The sequence below is a fragment of the Contarinia nasturtii genome, unplaced genomic scaffold (genome assembly GCF_009176525.2).
Source record: "Contarinia nasturtii isolate CC-2019 unplaced genomic scaffold, AAFC_CNas_1.1 Cnas_scaffold_285, whole genome shotgun sequence".
NCBI classification, from domain to species: Eukaryota; Metazoa; Arthropoda; class Insecta; order Diptera; family Cecidomyiidae; genus Contarinia; species Contarinia nasturtii.
The window spans coordinates 1,124,187-1,141,220 of record NW_022197640.1 but is presented as its reverse complement, the minus strand read 5'-3'; the positions used below and the strand labels follow the sequence as shown (position 1 = coordinate 1,141,220).

Sequence of the window (17,034 nt, the reverse complement as noted above, 5' to 3'; positions counted from 1 at the left end):
CGAATAATATGAAACAATCGCATCAACGTAATAATTATATTGAAGTGTAGAAACTCTATTTTAACCTGATGCACATACGCGCACACGTCGTTTGATCGAAAGGAGAAAAGGAATGTATAATATGTCAATAACATATGGGCAAAAGATGCGCACGAGGACATTCACCTATGCTGGAAAAACATTCATACGATCATCGATGGCAATCGAAAGTATGTGCGGTGCATTATATTGCATTGGTCACACAATTTCCAATCTCAATAGCATAAGATAGTGGAAGTGATGAAAAACAACAAAGACCAAACATTGCGCTACTCATCATAGAACAATGGCCTCAGAAGCACCCCAAATTTGTCTATAAAATGAAAAATAAAAATAGATTATAATTTTCTAGCCAAGAGAACAGTAGAACAATTAAAAGCGAAAAGGAATTGACGTGCACAACAATATGTAGATCGTTTGAGTGTATATCGCGCACTTATTTAACATAAATAAGGAAAAAAAATAGACACGAACATATAACAATAATAATAATAATATGTTCGTTGAGTATATCTGCCATTCATCGTATGCATATGAATAAACATAGAAAAAAGTCAAATCTAAGGAGTGATGTTTGTGTAATTTTGAAGTCGCAATAGAAACGTATTATGTTGTTAATAATCATTGAAAGCGTTAATAGGAATCGTAGGAGAAACGTAAAAAGAACGGAATTGAAGGAGAATATAAAAAGAACACAAAGCAAAAAAATCGAGAAGAATTAACGAAATTACTACTGTGTATGACTATATGTCCTAATGCGTGTTGTTTGTATGCCCAGAAGTTTTACACTCGGTTGATCACAACAACGGTTTCGATAGCAGCCACCAGATAGTACACACCATGCTAGGCTCTCTATCTCACTCCTCCTCTGCGCAACCAACATATTTCGAGCGAAATACACATTGTGCACGGAACAATGCACTTGTCTTTTACCAACCATTTCAATTCACCAACTTTTGAATTTGTTCATTCCTTTGTACATGGTTGAGTGTATGTATGCACAAGTGCAAGTGAGAGCGCGCGCGATTTCATTGCTTAGTGGTGCCTAGAAATTCTGTTACATTCCTTGTGCTATGCACTTTGTTGTACATTTGTCGTTATTCATTTCTTCGTCTTAACCATACAACATTTTGGCTGTGGCATTTGCTACATCATTTCGGCCGTGACTACTTGAAGCGAATAATTGAGGAAACTAGCAACGTTCAACAACTCAACTTGAACTGTTGAACTCGACTGATTTTGGCGCAATTTTGTCATTGTAACAAGTACAACGTTCAAAATGGCGCGCGAATGTAATGAAAGACTGTAATAAAATTAATTTAAATTGGGGGCTAGTGAATTACTTCAAATCGTATTGCAGTTTCGAAATGGATGAAAAATGAAAAAATAAACTCAAAATAGAACATTTCAAGAGCAATAACATAAAATGTAGAAAATGTTAACAAATCAATTAACATCAAACGCGTAAGGCCGTTCGATGAAATCAAAGGACTTTTTTTAACACAAAAAAAAATTGATTTTGAATGGAATGTCATCAATCATAATAAAATATGAGAAAAAGATTTAAAAAGTCCTTTTTTCTTTGTATTTCGGATGGTGACAATTAGCATGAGCATACAAATCTCCGAATATTTGATGTTTTTTTTTTAGAAAGGGTTTCTCTATACATTTTTACGGCGCTTGAAACTATTTCGATCATAATTTTGTTGCCATTCAATTTATATTTGCTATTGTACGATCATAGATGAATAAAAAAAGAAGAACACACGTTTTCCATTGTTGTTGTTGTTCTCTCTAACGTGCATTCACCCCTGCACACAAATACACACAAACTATGGTGATGATCTACGTTAGTTTCGTCGATTATGCACAGGCATACACCAACAATATCGCAAACGTAATTTTTTCAAGAAAAAGAAAGAGAGAGAGAGAGAGTAAGAGAACAAAATAAAAAATAAAACGAATCCAAAAGAAAAACCCATTTTATAGCTTGATTCAAATGTATGTGTTACTCTTAAATGAACTCGGTTCTAAATGAACTTCTATACAAATAAGAAAAGTAGAAAGAGCAATGCTAAGAAGGCGTTTGCATTTGAAATAATTTTTTTAGTGTTTGTTGTTGTTTTTATTATTACTTTTTATGCTGTTTTCGGGATTAATAACGAAGGCACGGGACAACCGATTTCACATATGTCGTCATAATTTACGCATAGATAACTCGATGTGCATTCAATCGAATAGTGCGCGTTATTATTTGCATTAAAACTCAATGTAAAAATGTACATAATAAATGAAGATAGATATAGAGAGAGAGAGCGATCGTTCGGTCAGTGATCATCATAATCACCATTGCATTATATTATTACAGAATGTTTTATATGCGTCTGCAGTTGAATTGTTCTAGCGCGCGTTGTGTGGATGCCATCACGAAACTTGACTGATAAAAATGTTCGTATACGTATAATTGCAGTATGCGTGCAAAGGTTTCATTGTATGTTCTGAATAGATCAGTTATCGGGATCATTTAGACCGATAACATCGCCTAATGAAATTGGTCGCATGGATAAAATGGCACACAATTATCCAAATTATCGCCCACAGACACTGTTAACTACATCTTATGTTTGATTGCAATCAATATTGACCTATTGTTAATTGTCGCACACATTCTCATTGCATCGAATCAAAGTGATGATGTCAAACTTGCAATGCTTTATTACCATCGTTAAACTGAATTTGTTTTTAAATTTGAGGTTTTTCGTTTCGCTGAAATTCACTGGGCGAACATTGACCGTTTCATGCACACATTTGCAGTACATTAAACAGGCCGAAATTTAACCGATATGACAAACTATATTTTAGGCAATTTTCAAAAACCTGAATCATTACAGAGGACGAAAACAATAGACCATAATCAACTGGAAATTGTACACAGGCAAATTGCAGTTACATGTTTTAACTTGCACATCATTCTCTCTCTCTCTCTCTCTCTCTCTCGGCAGCTCTCCTCATTGTAATTATACTGTTATTATTTTTTCTCAACTGTGATTACAGTTATTTTGTGATTATCCCGTTTCCAATTTAAGCCTCAAGTGGATTTTCGTGTGTGATTCATGCAGGCTACAAAATGATATAACACACACACACATCAAACAATGAAAAATCCCGTACACATTTTCATTTATTTTCTCGCAATTTTATCGGTGTGTAAAGTAACTGTGGAGTAACTGTAAACCAAAACGAAAACGGGATATTGAAATGTTGTCAAACAAGTTTTGTCGATTGCATAAAACATTGAAAATGAACACGTTACCATGATTTGCTAGGTTGGCATGAAAGAGAGAAGTAGGTGCTTAGAATAAAAATGTTTATTTCATTAATTTGATGTTGAATTAAATATGGGTGTACTCGACATGTACGATGCTTGGATTCGTTTAAGTTGCGCTTTAATTTTCGATATGGAAATCAGGTAATTTGCATATATTCAAAAATGCACGTTAGTTTATCAGCCGTGAAACAAAACAAAGAACACCATAGCATTAGATCGTATTTCATTCACGCTGTTGAATTTTTTTTTCTTTCCCCGAGTTAAAGCAACAGCCGCAATAGTGTTGTAATAGCATTTTTTGGAGTTTATGCTAAAGTAAAACTAGATCGCAACTGTGAATAAAAAAATATTGAAATTGCTGTATGTGTGTGCATAGTGCCGGTTCGATGGCCTCGTACAAGAGATAAGGGTGCGCTTAGCTAACATACAACCACACCTCGCGCGCACTCTTGCTCTCACATACATGTATACAAACACACACACACACATACTTCACATGGCACATTTTTTTTCGTTTCAGTAACATTGAATATGAAGGAAGGATCTGTTGGCGCGATTCGCTCATACAAATATAAAAAAGGGAGACAGAGAAAGCGTAATGTGTTGCAACAACAAAAACAAACGTGGATAATTTAAGGATAGTTGAACTGAGCGGGACTTGAAATTGCAGCAAGCACCTGGTCACTGAGTTTCAGAGCGCGATTCAGTTCAGTTCGTTGGGTTCTTTTTTTTCATTCTCCTCATCATCTGAATTTGAAGCTGATTGCGCCACTTTGTTTGCACATACATGCTGCACGGGGCTAACTAGTGACACCAGTACTTTATGTATGTCTATTTTGCAGTTCGCGGCTTTTCATGATTCGCTTCGAATTTGGCAGAAAATACAGATAGACAGAAAAAACACAGAAACACTCATAAGATCAGTACCAGTCAGGATCATAACTTGCTTTCGCTTGGGTGATTATGCAAAAGATTCATCTGAATGGAAAATATGATATATATTTTTTATTGGTCCTAAATAAAAGTTACTGTAGGGTTCAACAAAATGTGTTTATCAGACAAACAGGGAAACAAGCACCAAAATAACAATGATGGTAATGACCAGGAAAAAAAATCTAACAACGAAATAACAAAAAAACGGATCGATTGTTTAAAATAAATGTTGTGCTACGTCATAGACTCGAAACAATTCATCTAAAATTTATAAAAGTGGCGAAATTGTACGATGGGAAAATTGAGATCGAAGCAAAGAAAAAGCGAACATATAAATAAGTACATTGATTATTATTTTGAATTATTGCCGTATTTCTCTTAAAAATTAACACTAAAGTGGTAAAATTATATCGATATACATATTTGTGATCCCAAAGGATCCGTTAAAAAAATGCATGTAATATTCTTCGTTTGCCACACATTTCAATCGGTAATTTACCAATCAAATGGAAAAGTATTAATCAAGTAATTATAGTATTAGGTACTTATGACCGCAATTTCGGCAAGAGCGAAAGAAAGATCGAAATGAAAAGACATTTATCGAAAAGAGAATGAATGAAATGCCACGAGGAAAACAATGAAATGTCAACGACACATTTTGCACGAAACAATAAAATATTGCTACGTAACGAAGGCGCAAAGAAATTGATACACTCCGACATTCAAAATCACTGTAAGTCATTGTTATTAATTTGAGTGACTTTCTGAGATTGTACGTAAGACAGAGAGAATGTGTGTGTATTTGTCGTTCGATCCCATGTGCACGATTGCATTTTTCCTCAACAATGCGCTAAAGAAAACGGAGAGAGAGAGAGGGAGAGAGTGTAAGCAAAGTAAGGAACCCAATATTGGTACCCCAATAACGGTGTCGCACATATACACTCAGCTGTGCATACCAGCACAGCACTATATTCACTTCATCTAATACATTGCATTAACTTTACGGACCGTATAATTTTCGATAATATTGTTTATGTGTGTGACATTTAAGTTCATCTATTGATTCGATCAAAAGCTGTGATTTTTCTGTTTTCTTCTCTCATTCTTTGGAATACGCGAAAGAGGGAACGAATCGACCTAATGTGTATTATTAGAGAATTTCTTGACGAAACGGAACCAAAACTGATTTTTTTTTTTAATTCGACAATATCGGTGAAAAATTTGGCGCGTAATCTTACCATCGCCTTTGATAGGACCGAAATTTTCTTATCGATTTCACAAAATTCGAGAAATTAGTAAATTCTACCAGCATATAAGTTCACGCTGTGTAAATAATCGCCGCAATTTTCGAGAAAAAGATTTTGAACATTTTAAGAATATATAAAATCGTAATAGCTAAATGTGATATTGAATTCTTCCATTTGCTCAAAACTACAAATTCCGTTTGAAAAATATTGAAAACGGTTAATTTCAGTTGCATCATAACGTCAATATACACCCCTTTTCTGAAGTCATATCAACGAATTATGGCAGTTACGGCAATAATTTTTAATGGTTTTTCTTGTATAGAATTGAGAATATGGTACAATAAAAGGTTTCAAACATTCAGACAAATATTCGAATATCTGACTATGTACATAAAAATACTTCCAAAGATTGTTTACCAATTCAAATAACCACACGTAATCACATCCTTCAACGGATCGCACATCATCGCTTTTATAAACAGATACGAAGAGGAAAGAAACGCGACAGAGGGATGTAAACAAAATAAATAAAAATTACCAAAAATAGATGCATTTGTATCGATGTTATGTATTAATATTGTTGGTTGGAGTGGTTTTGACAGTTATTGAAATGCGTAAAATGACGAAGTTTTCATTCGCACATAATCCCATTTTTGATGATTGCTCTCTTGCATTTTGACACTTTTAAACGATGGAAATTCGTTTAAATGTGAACATATTGGTATTTTGTTTTGTCGATTGTAGTTTATAATGCATTCATAGTAGTAAATAATATTTGACTCAATGATCATTTGGATTTTTGGTTTTTTTTAAGAAAGATGAATAAAATGCGAAATTCCTTTGATCGGAATAGCACACACCTTTTTTGATTAAAAATAGCTATAACAGAAATAAAAAAGACCCATGGACCATGTATTCATAAACTAATTTAAAAATTGTAAGACTTTACCACCGAGTGTTATGGCCATAAACATGAATATTTATTGTGTTGATTGTGTGAATCGCAAGGGAGAGACAACTATCAATCCAAAAGCATACATACAAAAGATGATCAAATTTGTTTTTTTTTCTTCGCATTTTTTTTTCTTTCTGGTGCTTCGAAATTTTTCTCTTGAATTTTTATTTTTTTTGCTTTGATATTTATGATGCAGTTTCGTTTGATAATTTTCTGCATTTTTGTTGCACTTTATTCTCTTATTAAGAATTGACTCTTATGTACCACAACGAATCTGCTATATTTGATTTCGCGTGCACAAAAATCTTGTTATTGATGATAGTGTTCCACATAAATTTTCTTTTTATCGTTTCTTATCTGAAATTAACGAACGATCTTACAGTGAAACGAGAATATGAAAGACAAAAACTCATGCACACACAAACACATTTCGTTTTACAGCATAATGCCATTGGCCGATCCAATGTTATATATGTTTCAATCCAAAAACACTGTGATTATGTGTGCGAATTTGAAGTGCGCGCGCATATCTACTTGTAACCGTTTCTTTCGAACATCATTATTTTGTTGTCTGCGCTCTCTTTTTTGCTTTCTCTGTCTCTCTATGTATCTCTCTCTCTTTCGATCGTTTTAACATCTCTCTGCGTGGCTGCCTTTATCAAGGGCTCCGAATGACTGATGGTAGAAATTAAATAAATGTCTCGAATAAAATTCGTGTCGGTTTAACGGTAATTCTAATGAAATGCAGTTTCATACTTCAAACGGTGAACAAGATGATGAACCATTCTCTCTATCTGAAAATAGATATTAAATATTTTCTATCCCTTCATCAAATGTTGTTGTCTGTGTGTTTTTTTTTTCGTTTGATGGGTCATACAAGATATGACTGTCATTTGATGTGTTTTGATGTGCAAACCATACATAAACTGATGTGCATTTTTTTCCCTTCATCGATCGAATCCTTATTTTGGTTGAATATGCTGTGAATAAATGGTTTCTTTTCCATCTTCTTTTGAGAACTTTCTCTTTTCCTGCTCATTAAATCGAATCACGGAAGAGATTTGGCAAAATAATCCCAAACGGTAACGGAAATTAAACATCGTTCGCTGTTTTACCGTCACTAAAATCATGTACAATCAAATATTACAATCATGTACAATCAATACACATTATTTATATGATATGAAAAAAATGAATTTTTTTTCGACACAAATCTTATTCCATTGAATTTGTAAAGAAAAAGAATACGATGCAAAAATAAAATCAGGGGATAAAACAGTTTTATTTTTAACGAAAGTGTAAAACGTATCTAATTTCAAGTAAAAAAAAATCGTTCTCATCATAAATGATTATAAATTCAGTTGAACGGTGATGTAAATCCTATCGATGCCGAAGAAATCGAACATGAGAAAATCTGAACGAGATCTGAGCAAATTATTTTATATTGTGTATTGGGTGAGTTTTAGCGACGGTATTTAAAAAGCGGTTCAATGTGCATGGGTCGAAAATGAAAACCGTGAATTATCGTTATCAAACCGATCGAAAGGGAAAACGCCAACGACCGATTGATCGTGACTATTTATGTAAATCTAATAACATCGGTTTACTTTTCGAGCGAGTTTTTTTCCTTTTTCCTTTTTTTTCTGGGTGGATTTTCTTCGAATGTGCTCACTTCTTCAGTTTATATGTATAAATGTAATAATTTTTTCGTGTATAATTATTTAATGTGACTAGAATAACGCATTTTCGCATCTGTCGCTCAATTTTCTAAGCTAGCTAAGCGCCAAGCGGCAATAACGAGTCGTCGTCGTCACCGTGATCATTACAGTGAGTGTGTACAACACTCTGTACATGCATTACTTGCTCTGGTATTCTTTCTCTCTACATCTATCTCACTTTCATACCATGTGTGTGCAATGTGAATGAGCGATTCACAACAAAAATATTTCATATGTACACACATTCGTACAAAACGTCATTAACATTTTACGTTGAAGCTCTATCATCGTCATCATCATCGGGGTGTTTTTTTTCTGCTTCTTTTAAGTCTCAATGTTGTGATACCCTAAGCCAACTGTATGTATGTGCTAGCGAGCGCGTATTTCGATGTGACAACGACCACGAACGACACTTTTTCACTCTCTTTTAATGCCCGATCTGCATTTCATATGATTTTTGTTTACCGCTTTTTCTTACGATACGCTACTTATGTTTACTTCGCACATTGCCAATCTAAGTAAGTTACCGTTCTTACACCGTGTACTTTTTTTCTTCTCTTCTCTTCTTCTATTTTTGGTGCGTTTTTCCATGCCATATCGAAGGTAATTTCATTTTTTCGATGGTGTTGTGGCTGCTGTTATTGTTGTTGCTATTCAGCCGAGGTTGTTGCCAGTTTTTACTCTATCGCCATTTGTGAGGTTTCATTCACCCTCTTTCCAATCATATGTCTTATACTTATTTCTTTTGTGTTTGTGTGTATATGCGTTTCTTATGCTTCGGTTTGTGCTCCTTCTGTTTCACTTTTTTTTTTCATTTCTTCTTCATCATCGTATTCGTCTGTGTGTCTCCATATGATTTTGCGTGCAATGTGGAAAACAGTAGAATATTTCGATTTTATTTTTCATGACATACCTAGACCTTCCGTACTGTTCAATGGAGTGAGCGCATATTTGTGCCAATCGATTTTCAATGGTATTGCATTGGATCGCATTGGATTTTATGTGACGATTTCTAGTCTTTGATCTCGCTCTCTCCTTCTCAACCCATCTTTTTCTTTCCGTATCTCTCCGAGTGTATATGCAATTTTTATGTTATTGTTGTTGCACTTCGGTCAATGTATGTTGCTTTGATCAAGAGACACGTCTTGCAAGTATATGTATGTTTAGCATTGAAAATGAAAGAAAAAAAAAGCGATAAAAACGATTTAATGCCAAACGAAAGGGAGAATCACGTAAGAAATAATTGATGTGTGGATGAGCTGAACACAATTGCATCTGTGTGGATTACTTTTGTGTGTTTTGAATAGAGATAGGCTCGGCGAAAAATCCGAAAAGGAAGAAGAGATGAAAAAAGATGCTTATGAATTGTGGCTGAAAAGATAGCGAAGTGTAGCACGGGCCAAAAAATTATTGTTTCGTTCCGCACAAAGATATATAGTCTAGATTGGTCGATGCAAAGACTTTCGATGCAATTTCGTATGGCAAACATTATATTTTACCGATCAATATGTCGGAGAAGAATCGATAATATCGATACAGTTTTTATTATATGGTTTTGTAACGGTATAAAATCATTCCCTTTTTTACATTCAAAATCCATAGCGAACGTAATCATAAGAGCATAAAGTTATTTCAATGTTTTCTTTCCCAATTTTAAAACTATGTAGTTTTTCACTTTCTTACGCACACACACACACCCAAACGGTTCCTTTTGTATTGCATTGATTTGTTTTTTCTTTCCTTCCTTTACTTCCTTACTCACATCAAATCAGCTGAAAATCTTTTCGATTCGGTCGGACGGCGAGGAGCAATGCTCGACACACAATAGTGTTTAATCAAGTCTTGGGGTGACGGCATAAAATGATGACAATATATAATAAATACTGTGTGTTGTTTCTTTTTTTTTGCACAAATAAATGCTAAGCGCCATGCATTGTCACATTTGAAGAGAAATGTAGCGCCAAGCCAAAAACGATCAAATGCATTATATAAAATACCGTTACGATGCTATTTCCATTGCCACGTACACACTGACGACACACATTTCGCTTCAAACATTATTGAAAGCGAAAAAGTCAAGATGTGCGCTGATGATGCGCCATTTTTTCTGACATTCGGACACGAGCCCAAATAAACCAGTCAATGTACAATATTGCAACAATGGTTGATATTGTTTTCGATGCATTGCGATTTTTGTCCGTATGTCTTTAAACAATGATAAGCAATTTTCGGTGTCAACCACAGAATTTGGTGAATGACCAAACGGTCCAACAATTGAAATGTGAACGAAAAAAAAAAAGAAATTAATTATTTGTTGTACACTTCGGTCGTTGTCTCATGATTAATGATAATAACGGCGCGAAGAATGTTTCATTATTCTTTTTCACATCTGGTCGTTTTAAAAACACACTCCAAGCGAAAGGGTTGGCTTTTTGTTGTTCGAAGACAGTTGTCGAAAGTCGCTCCCTTTCTCTCGTTTCGACAAAAGTTCAAAATCATTTTTCGTCGACACAATAAGTAAAAAAAATTACAGCTATTGCTTTTCAATTTTCGAAAAACTCGTGCTCATATTGATATCACTTCGAGCATCTAAAATTTACATGTTAAAGCTGTAAAATCTGTGGTGGTAAAGTTAACGGAAATTTCATTTCCATTCATTTGCATTGATGAAAGCACAAAATTATAGACGATATTATTATCGTTGTGATCAAAAGACACGCAAAAGCCTCCAATTGAACAAAATCATTTCACCCAAATTCCAAATTCCATTCCAATGCAAATGAAATGTTTAATTTTCAATAAAAATTCAATTCAAGGGGATCGTGTAATGTAACAAAATCGTAGGTAAAATATATCCAATAGAAAGGGCTAGAAAGGGCTATAAATATCCAATAGAACGACGAATAAAGAAATCAAAGAAGAATAATGAAGAAGAAAAACACAACAAATATGCAAATCGATTACGGAAAATGTGTGTAAGTGTTCACTTCAATGAATGAGTTCGTTTAGAGTGAACGAAGAATAAGAAGTGCATCGAAATGAGCGCAAATTAAACGAAGAAGAATGTGGGCACGGCTTTTTTCTTCTTCTTTTTATTGCAATACCAGAATTCATGCAATAAAGAAACAAGATCAAACAAAAGCCATCATAATATTTTCCAGAAAAAAGAAGAGTTTTTCCTTGACTGGCTTCCCTTTTGTCCATGACATCTTGACGCAGCGCATTGTGTTCGTTCTCTTTCTCTCTCTCTCTCTCTCTCTCTCTCTCTCTCTCTTTCTCTCTCTCTCTCTCTCTCTCTCTCTCTTGAAAATTGCTCACTTGCATATTTGCTTGTACAATGCAGTTCATAAGTATCTGCAGATTTCCTACCGTTGCAAACACTATGCAAATTTCTTTTTCATACAATTTTACACATGTTTGCACACAGAGCGCGCATTAAATTTCATTCAATTGATTCTATGTGTGGAAGAAAGAAAAAAAAGTGCACAACTGAAATCAATCAATAATTCCATCGAATCGGAACGAATTGGCTGACACTATTTCCCTTGCGAAAGTGAAAAAAAAAACATAATTGCAAAATTGTTCAATCGCAGTCAAAGCCAATCTTACAACTGAATGGCATTGGAAGGAAAAGAAAACCAATGAATATTTATTAACCCATGCATTTCCAAGGCACGCAGGAGAGAAATTCGAAATGAAATTAACATTCACACACGAATCACATTTAATATGGCATACATAATACATGCCGCGCTGCACAAATACTATGCCAAATGCGACTACAATAGATGCAATTAAATTTGCAAAGAAAATAGATTAATATTTATGTTATAACCGACTAAATTGGAAAATTAGATGATACACACTGAAATATTTAAATACAATAAAGGAAAAAAAAGAGGAAGAAAACCCGACTTGCACTTTTCCACTAGAATGAAATCACTCACATTCAACACAATGTGCGCGAATGCATGAATATAATTATGGCAGCATTAACAAACAATAATAAGATACAAAAACAGGAATGAAAAAAGCCATCGCGAAAAATGGCAAAGAGAGATACAATTTACATAATCGATATATAAAAAAATACGGATCCAGGCAAAATGTGACACAAGTATATAAATCACACCGTTTCGTGTATGCGTCAAACACGGCCAAATTGTTGATAGTACTGCGAACAGAACAACATGTAAAATAAGAGAGATGATTGTTGCACAGACAAATGCACAATAAATTTTAATATGCATGCAAATGGCAGCAATACACAATAAGCAACATTAAAATTTCTAAAGAAAGCGGCTCTTTAAATTTTTCGTTCTCTTTTTATTTTGCCACTGTTGTTGTACTTACCTTCCAAAGAAAAAAAAAAAATAATATCTGTCTTGCGCTAGTTTTCATTCAAAATGCTACCCTATTCAGTCCTTTTTACTTACTTATACGATATCTTTCTCTCTTATATGCGTGTACCCTCTCGGCCCGGGGACTGTTTTTCAAATTTGCTCATTGTTCAGCATAGACTATTTAAATAGATCTAAGTAGCTATTGTAAGAGTTTCGCGGGTTTTCCAAAAAAACATCTTCAGACATTTTTGTGCCTATGATATATAAATAACATATCACCAATTTTTTTTTGTTCACTCTCGTTGCACACAACTATTTGCAATGTTTCGCGCTAAATATCCAATGGTATTATGGTGTGTGTGTCGCGCATTTTCTCTTTCTCTCTCCTCATTGACGTAGAGGAAAAATCGACGTGTGCAAAAAAAAAATGGAACAATGTAATCAAATTTACAATGGAATGAAAACGATTTACAGATCCATCACTAATGCATATCGGTCGGCGCGAAGAAAAGCCGGAATACGTCTTCTATTCTTGCAATGTTTTCGTCATCAGTTTTTTTTTTTCCTCTTCTTTTAGCAGGCAACAACCCTTCAACTTTCAATGAACCGAATATATCAACCGACACGAAAACAGGTAATAAGACTTTTGATTGGACTTTATTTCGCTAAAATCGACTTCATCAAATTCATTGCATGCCATTTTTAAATGGGCGAATCGAAGAGAAAATGCTATACACATTGAGTCGATCACATGGCGAGTGACATCATGCAGTGTGAAATCAATCTATGCAAAAAGTATAAAGAAATTAATCTATTCATAATATAGAATTTTCGTGGAAAACACATATTTTTTTTCATTCTTAATCGCACACCCATTCAATATTCATATATTCATATTCTTTTGTAATTAGTCGACGGCATTTCATTTGGATGAATTTAATTAAGAATACTAAAAAGAGCCATACGCTTTCAAAAGAAATGCCAAACGAAATGTTCGTTGCCGTTCGTTGCATTGAAGACAATAGGAAAATCAAATTATTTTCCGCCTAATTTAACCCGTATAACTTAGGTGTTGGCAGTAAACTTCGTTTTGAATGAAATAAAAGTGCCATGTGCTGTGCCATTGCGAAGCGAAAAAGAAAACGATGAAAAGTTGCATATGTGTGTAAAATGCAATGCCAATGCACACAAGCTTATTGTACTGGCGTTAATCGATAAATTTCTTCAAATTGTACCGTTACTGCCTTGATTTTTGTGTTCCATTAAATCAGCCGATGTTGATTTCAATGCATGTGCGGCTCATCATGATGTATCATACTGAGCGCGCGGCTGATATTCAATTTTTTCTGACATATAATTGTTTTCGCTCTGTGCGAAGAACAAACATTTAGCCATAGTGTCACCATAATGCAGAAGAAAAAGATCGAACCATGAAGCTTCTTACGATTCAACAGCTCTAATTTATTTGTTTTGTACCATGATGCGTCTAGCTGTGAGCATTTCAATGCCACACTGAGTTGAATTTGCTTGTTTTGTTTACTCATTTATTCAACGAAAATGAAGTGAAAAATGCCAAATCGTTCGTTTGATTAACACAAACATAGCAAGCGGTGAGGTTTTTTCTTCTTAAAATATTGCATTTTCGCAACGAAATAAAACATAAAAAAAACGATTAAATAATCAAAAGTCAATTTGCACTTAAAATTATGGAAATTTCGATTGTTTTTGTGCAGAATTGATTTGAATGAACGACCGTTAGAGACATTTTGACTTTCGTTGAAATGTGGCGCCAATTTCGATACTGACCATGTATATTTTAAGTACATTATCGATAGAGATCATGAAACCAAACTCCGTTTAATCGTCTCTTACGGTTCATAATTATTTTTCTTAGTTCGTTGACATGTTGCGTAAAGGTTGGTTTTCTTCGTTTAAATTCAGATATTGCTATGCATATATACATTTGGCGCTATTTTTGGTGTTGAATGTGGTATGTGTGTGATATTGATACCGACAAAGAATAAAAATACGACATAATCAAGCAAACGATGAAAATGTTACAAAACACACCCTCTGCTTTCAATAGCACGCGCCAAAAACTGTTGTTAGATTACTCCAAGGCTTGACATATAGATGTAATAACCCACCATAGTGCGTGTTGCACACACAATGACTGAGTGTATGCAGCGCAACGGCTTCACACTCGGTATTTAATATATCTCTGTTTCTCTTTAACTCCTTTTTCATGTCATTCTCTCTCTCTTTCTCGCTGTCTCACTCTTGCATTTCCACCAAAATATACGACAAATTCTAGTGCAAAAGAATTAATAATGGAAATGAAATAAATAATAAGTCTAGTTTTATACTGGGCGATAAATGTAAAAATAGGGGTCAAACGCGCACAGTATAGTTTCGTGCTTGGTTGGTCTCTTCTTGGTGCAACTGCTTTTAACGGTAAGTCAAGGTGGTTGCAATGCTCTGCAAGAACATACATATTATACGGTGTGTGTGTGTGTGTGTGTGTTTTGAGCTATTGTTTGTTTATGTCGTTTTTTGGTCGCTTTCTCTTTTCTTTCAATTTTTCGTAACGATCTTACGCGATACGATAGAATTGAGCTCCGTATGTATTCGTTTGCAATGTATGCGGTTTTGACCGCCGAAATCAAATTAGCGCTGAATTTTTTGCTTTGTTGCTTTCTCTGTTTCTTTCGTCTTTTATTGTTTGCGCACTGCATTCATAATAAATAGGCAAATGACCAACGGCAGACATTCCATTGTATTGGCGAAAAAAGGAGTAGCAACAAATCAAATCATATGACAGCAACAACAACAACAACGACAAGTCCTATACACATTGGAGTATATCTAATGCAAGCATTTGAATAAGTGTGTACACTTGTTACTTAAACTTGGTAAACAATTGATGACCTCTTTTATTTCACAGTTTTTTTAAAAGAAAATTCTTCTCGATGGGTTAATTGTATTATTACCAACAAATTTTGTATAGATGGTTGTTATTTTTCGTCCAATTCAACACGCACACAATACACATGCAAATTTTGTCCATAATGACCCATGAACATTTTTCCCCAATAATTTATGCAAATCGGCTTTTCATATGCATATGATATTTTGTAAGAGGATACTTTCAATGAATGTAACAAAACGAATACAATTGAAATCGATCTTTGATGTGACATTTAAATCTAATTCATCATTTCATTCAACACAGAGGAAGTTGAATCATACAAAGCTACCTTCGTCTAAATCACGGTGGAGTGGTCGAAACTGTGTCACTTCTCTTCGAATGCTCATCGATCCACCCTTGGAAGATATTTCTAACTAATTGTGCTTTCTTTGATTAAAATCTAAGAATATTGAAACTTTTCAATGATATACTCAAAGGCCGACATCTATGGGCCAACAGTTGAATGCATTCCATATTCACATATGACACATGACATGTTACACATTGTATGTGAACATTTCGCGCTTCGCGCTTGTTTTCAAAATAATTTGTTGTGACTTACCCGTCTGATGGCTGCAATTGGTTGGAGATATTTTCGTTTTGGCGACATTCACTGCAAGATCACTGATTGGCGACAGAACTGTTGACGTACCAAAATCGTTTAAACGATGTGTAAGATTTAACCTTAATTTACGACTGCCGTTTTTATGTCTAGGTTCACGTTCTTCACTATCTTCAGTTGAACTATTGCTGCTATCGTTGTCAAAATGGTCTTGGAAATCGCATGCATCTTGTGTTGCACAATCTTCGAGATTTTCGATTGATATGTGACGTGATTCTTTTGAAAAACCGCTATCATCACTAAACACATCCCGTGATTTTTCCATCTTGTCCATGCCACAAATTAATTTCCACTTTATAAAATTTGTATTTGTATGAATTTAAAAAAAAAAAATCAACAAAAACAACAACACACTTTTTTTTTAGTTCACGGACATCACACAATCATCCAATTTATCGCGATAATGCTATAGAATATCCAAACAAAAACACTATTGAAATAGATGCGTCGCAGTGGGATGAATATCATTCTAAAATTGAAGAAACAGAGAGAAATAGAGATTTAGAAGAGAGCACACTTTGATTAACGGATCATTTCTATAGACAAAACAATTTCAAAACTTGAAAATGAAATGAACATTGATTCCATGGCAATGAATCGTTGCTGTCTTCATTGAACGCTGTAATCACAGTAGCAGATGAATTTATTGTCTCGTCACAAAATGACTCTTTTGCTCAACAACAAAAAAAAAAATAACCAAAAAACGAAAAAAAAAAGTTTTGCGCGCACTTTCTTCGCCGTACTTACCACAATTCAAACAAACACAAATATGGATTAAAATATAAATAAAATATGTAATAAATAACTAATTAAAAATATTGAAATAAAATTTCCAATTTTGAGAGGAATAGATGCCGTCAAACTCTGACGGAGAAATTAAA

The 17,034-nt window shown here is 34.3% G+C and overlaps 1 protein-coding gene across 1 annotated transcript in view; it reads right to left on the bottom strand.

The window, feature by feature from the left end:
* The window catches only part of LOC116337687 (M-phase inducer phosphatase-like), a 117,038-nt gene extending 100,451 nt beyond the window's left edge, over positions 1 to 16,587 (bottom strand). The window contains exon 1 of the mRNA XM_031762451.1: positions 16,094 to 16,587. Coding sequence (XP_031618311.1) covers positions 16,094 to 16,427 — 334 coding nt within the window. The 5' untranslated portion in view covers positions 16,428 to 16,587. The remainder of the gene's footprint in view (positions 1 to 16,093) is intronic.
* Positions 16,588 to 17,034: the final 447 nt, after the last annotated feature.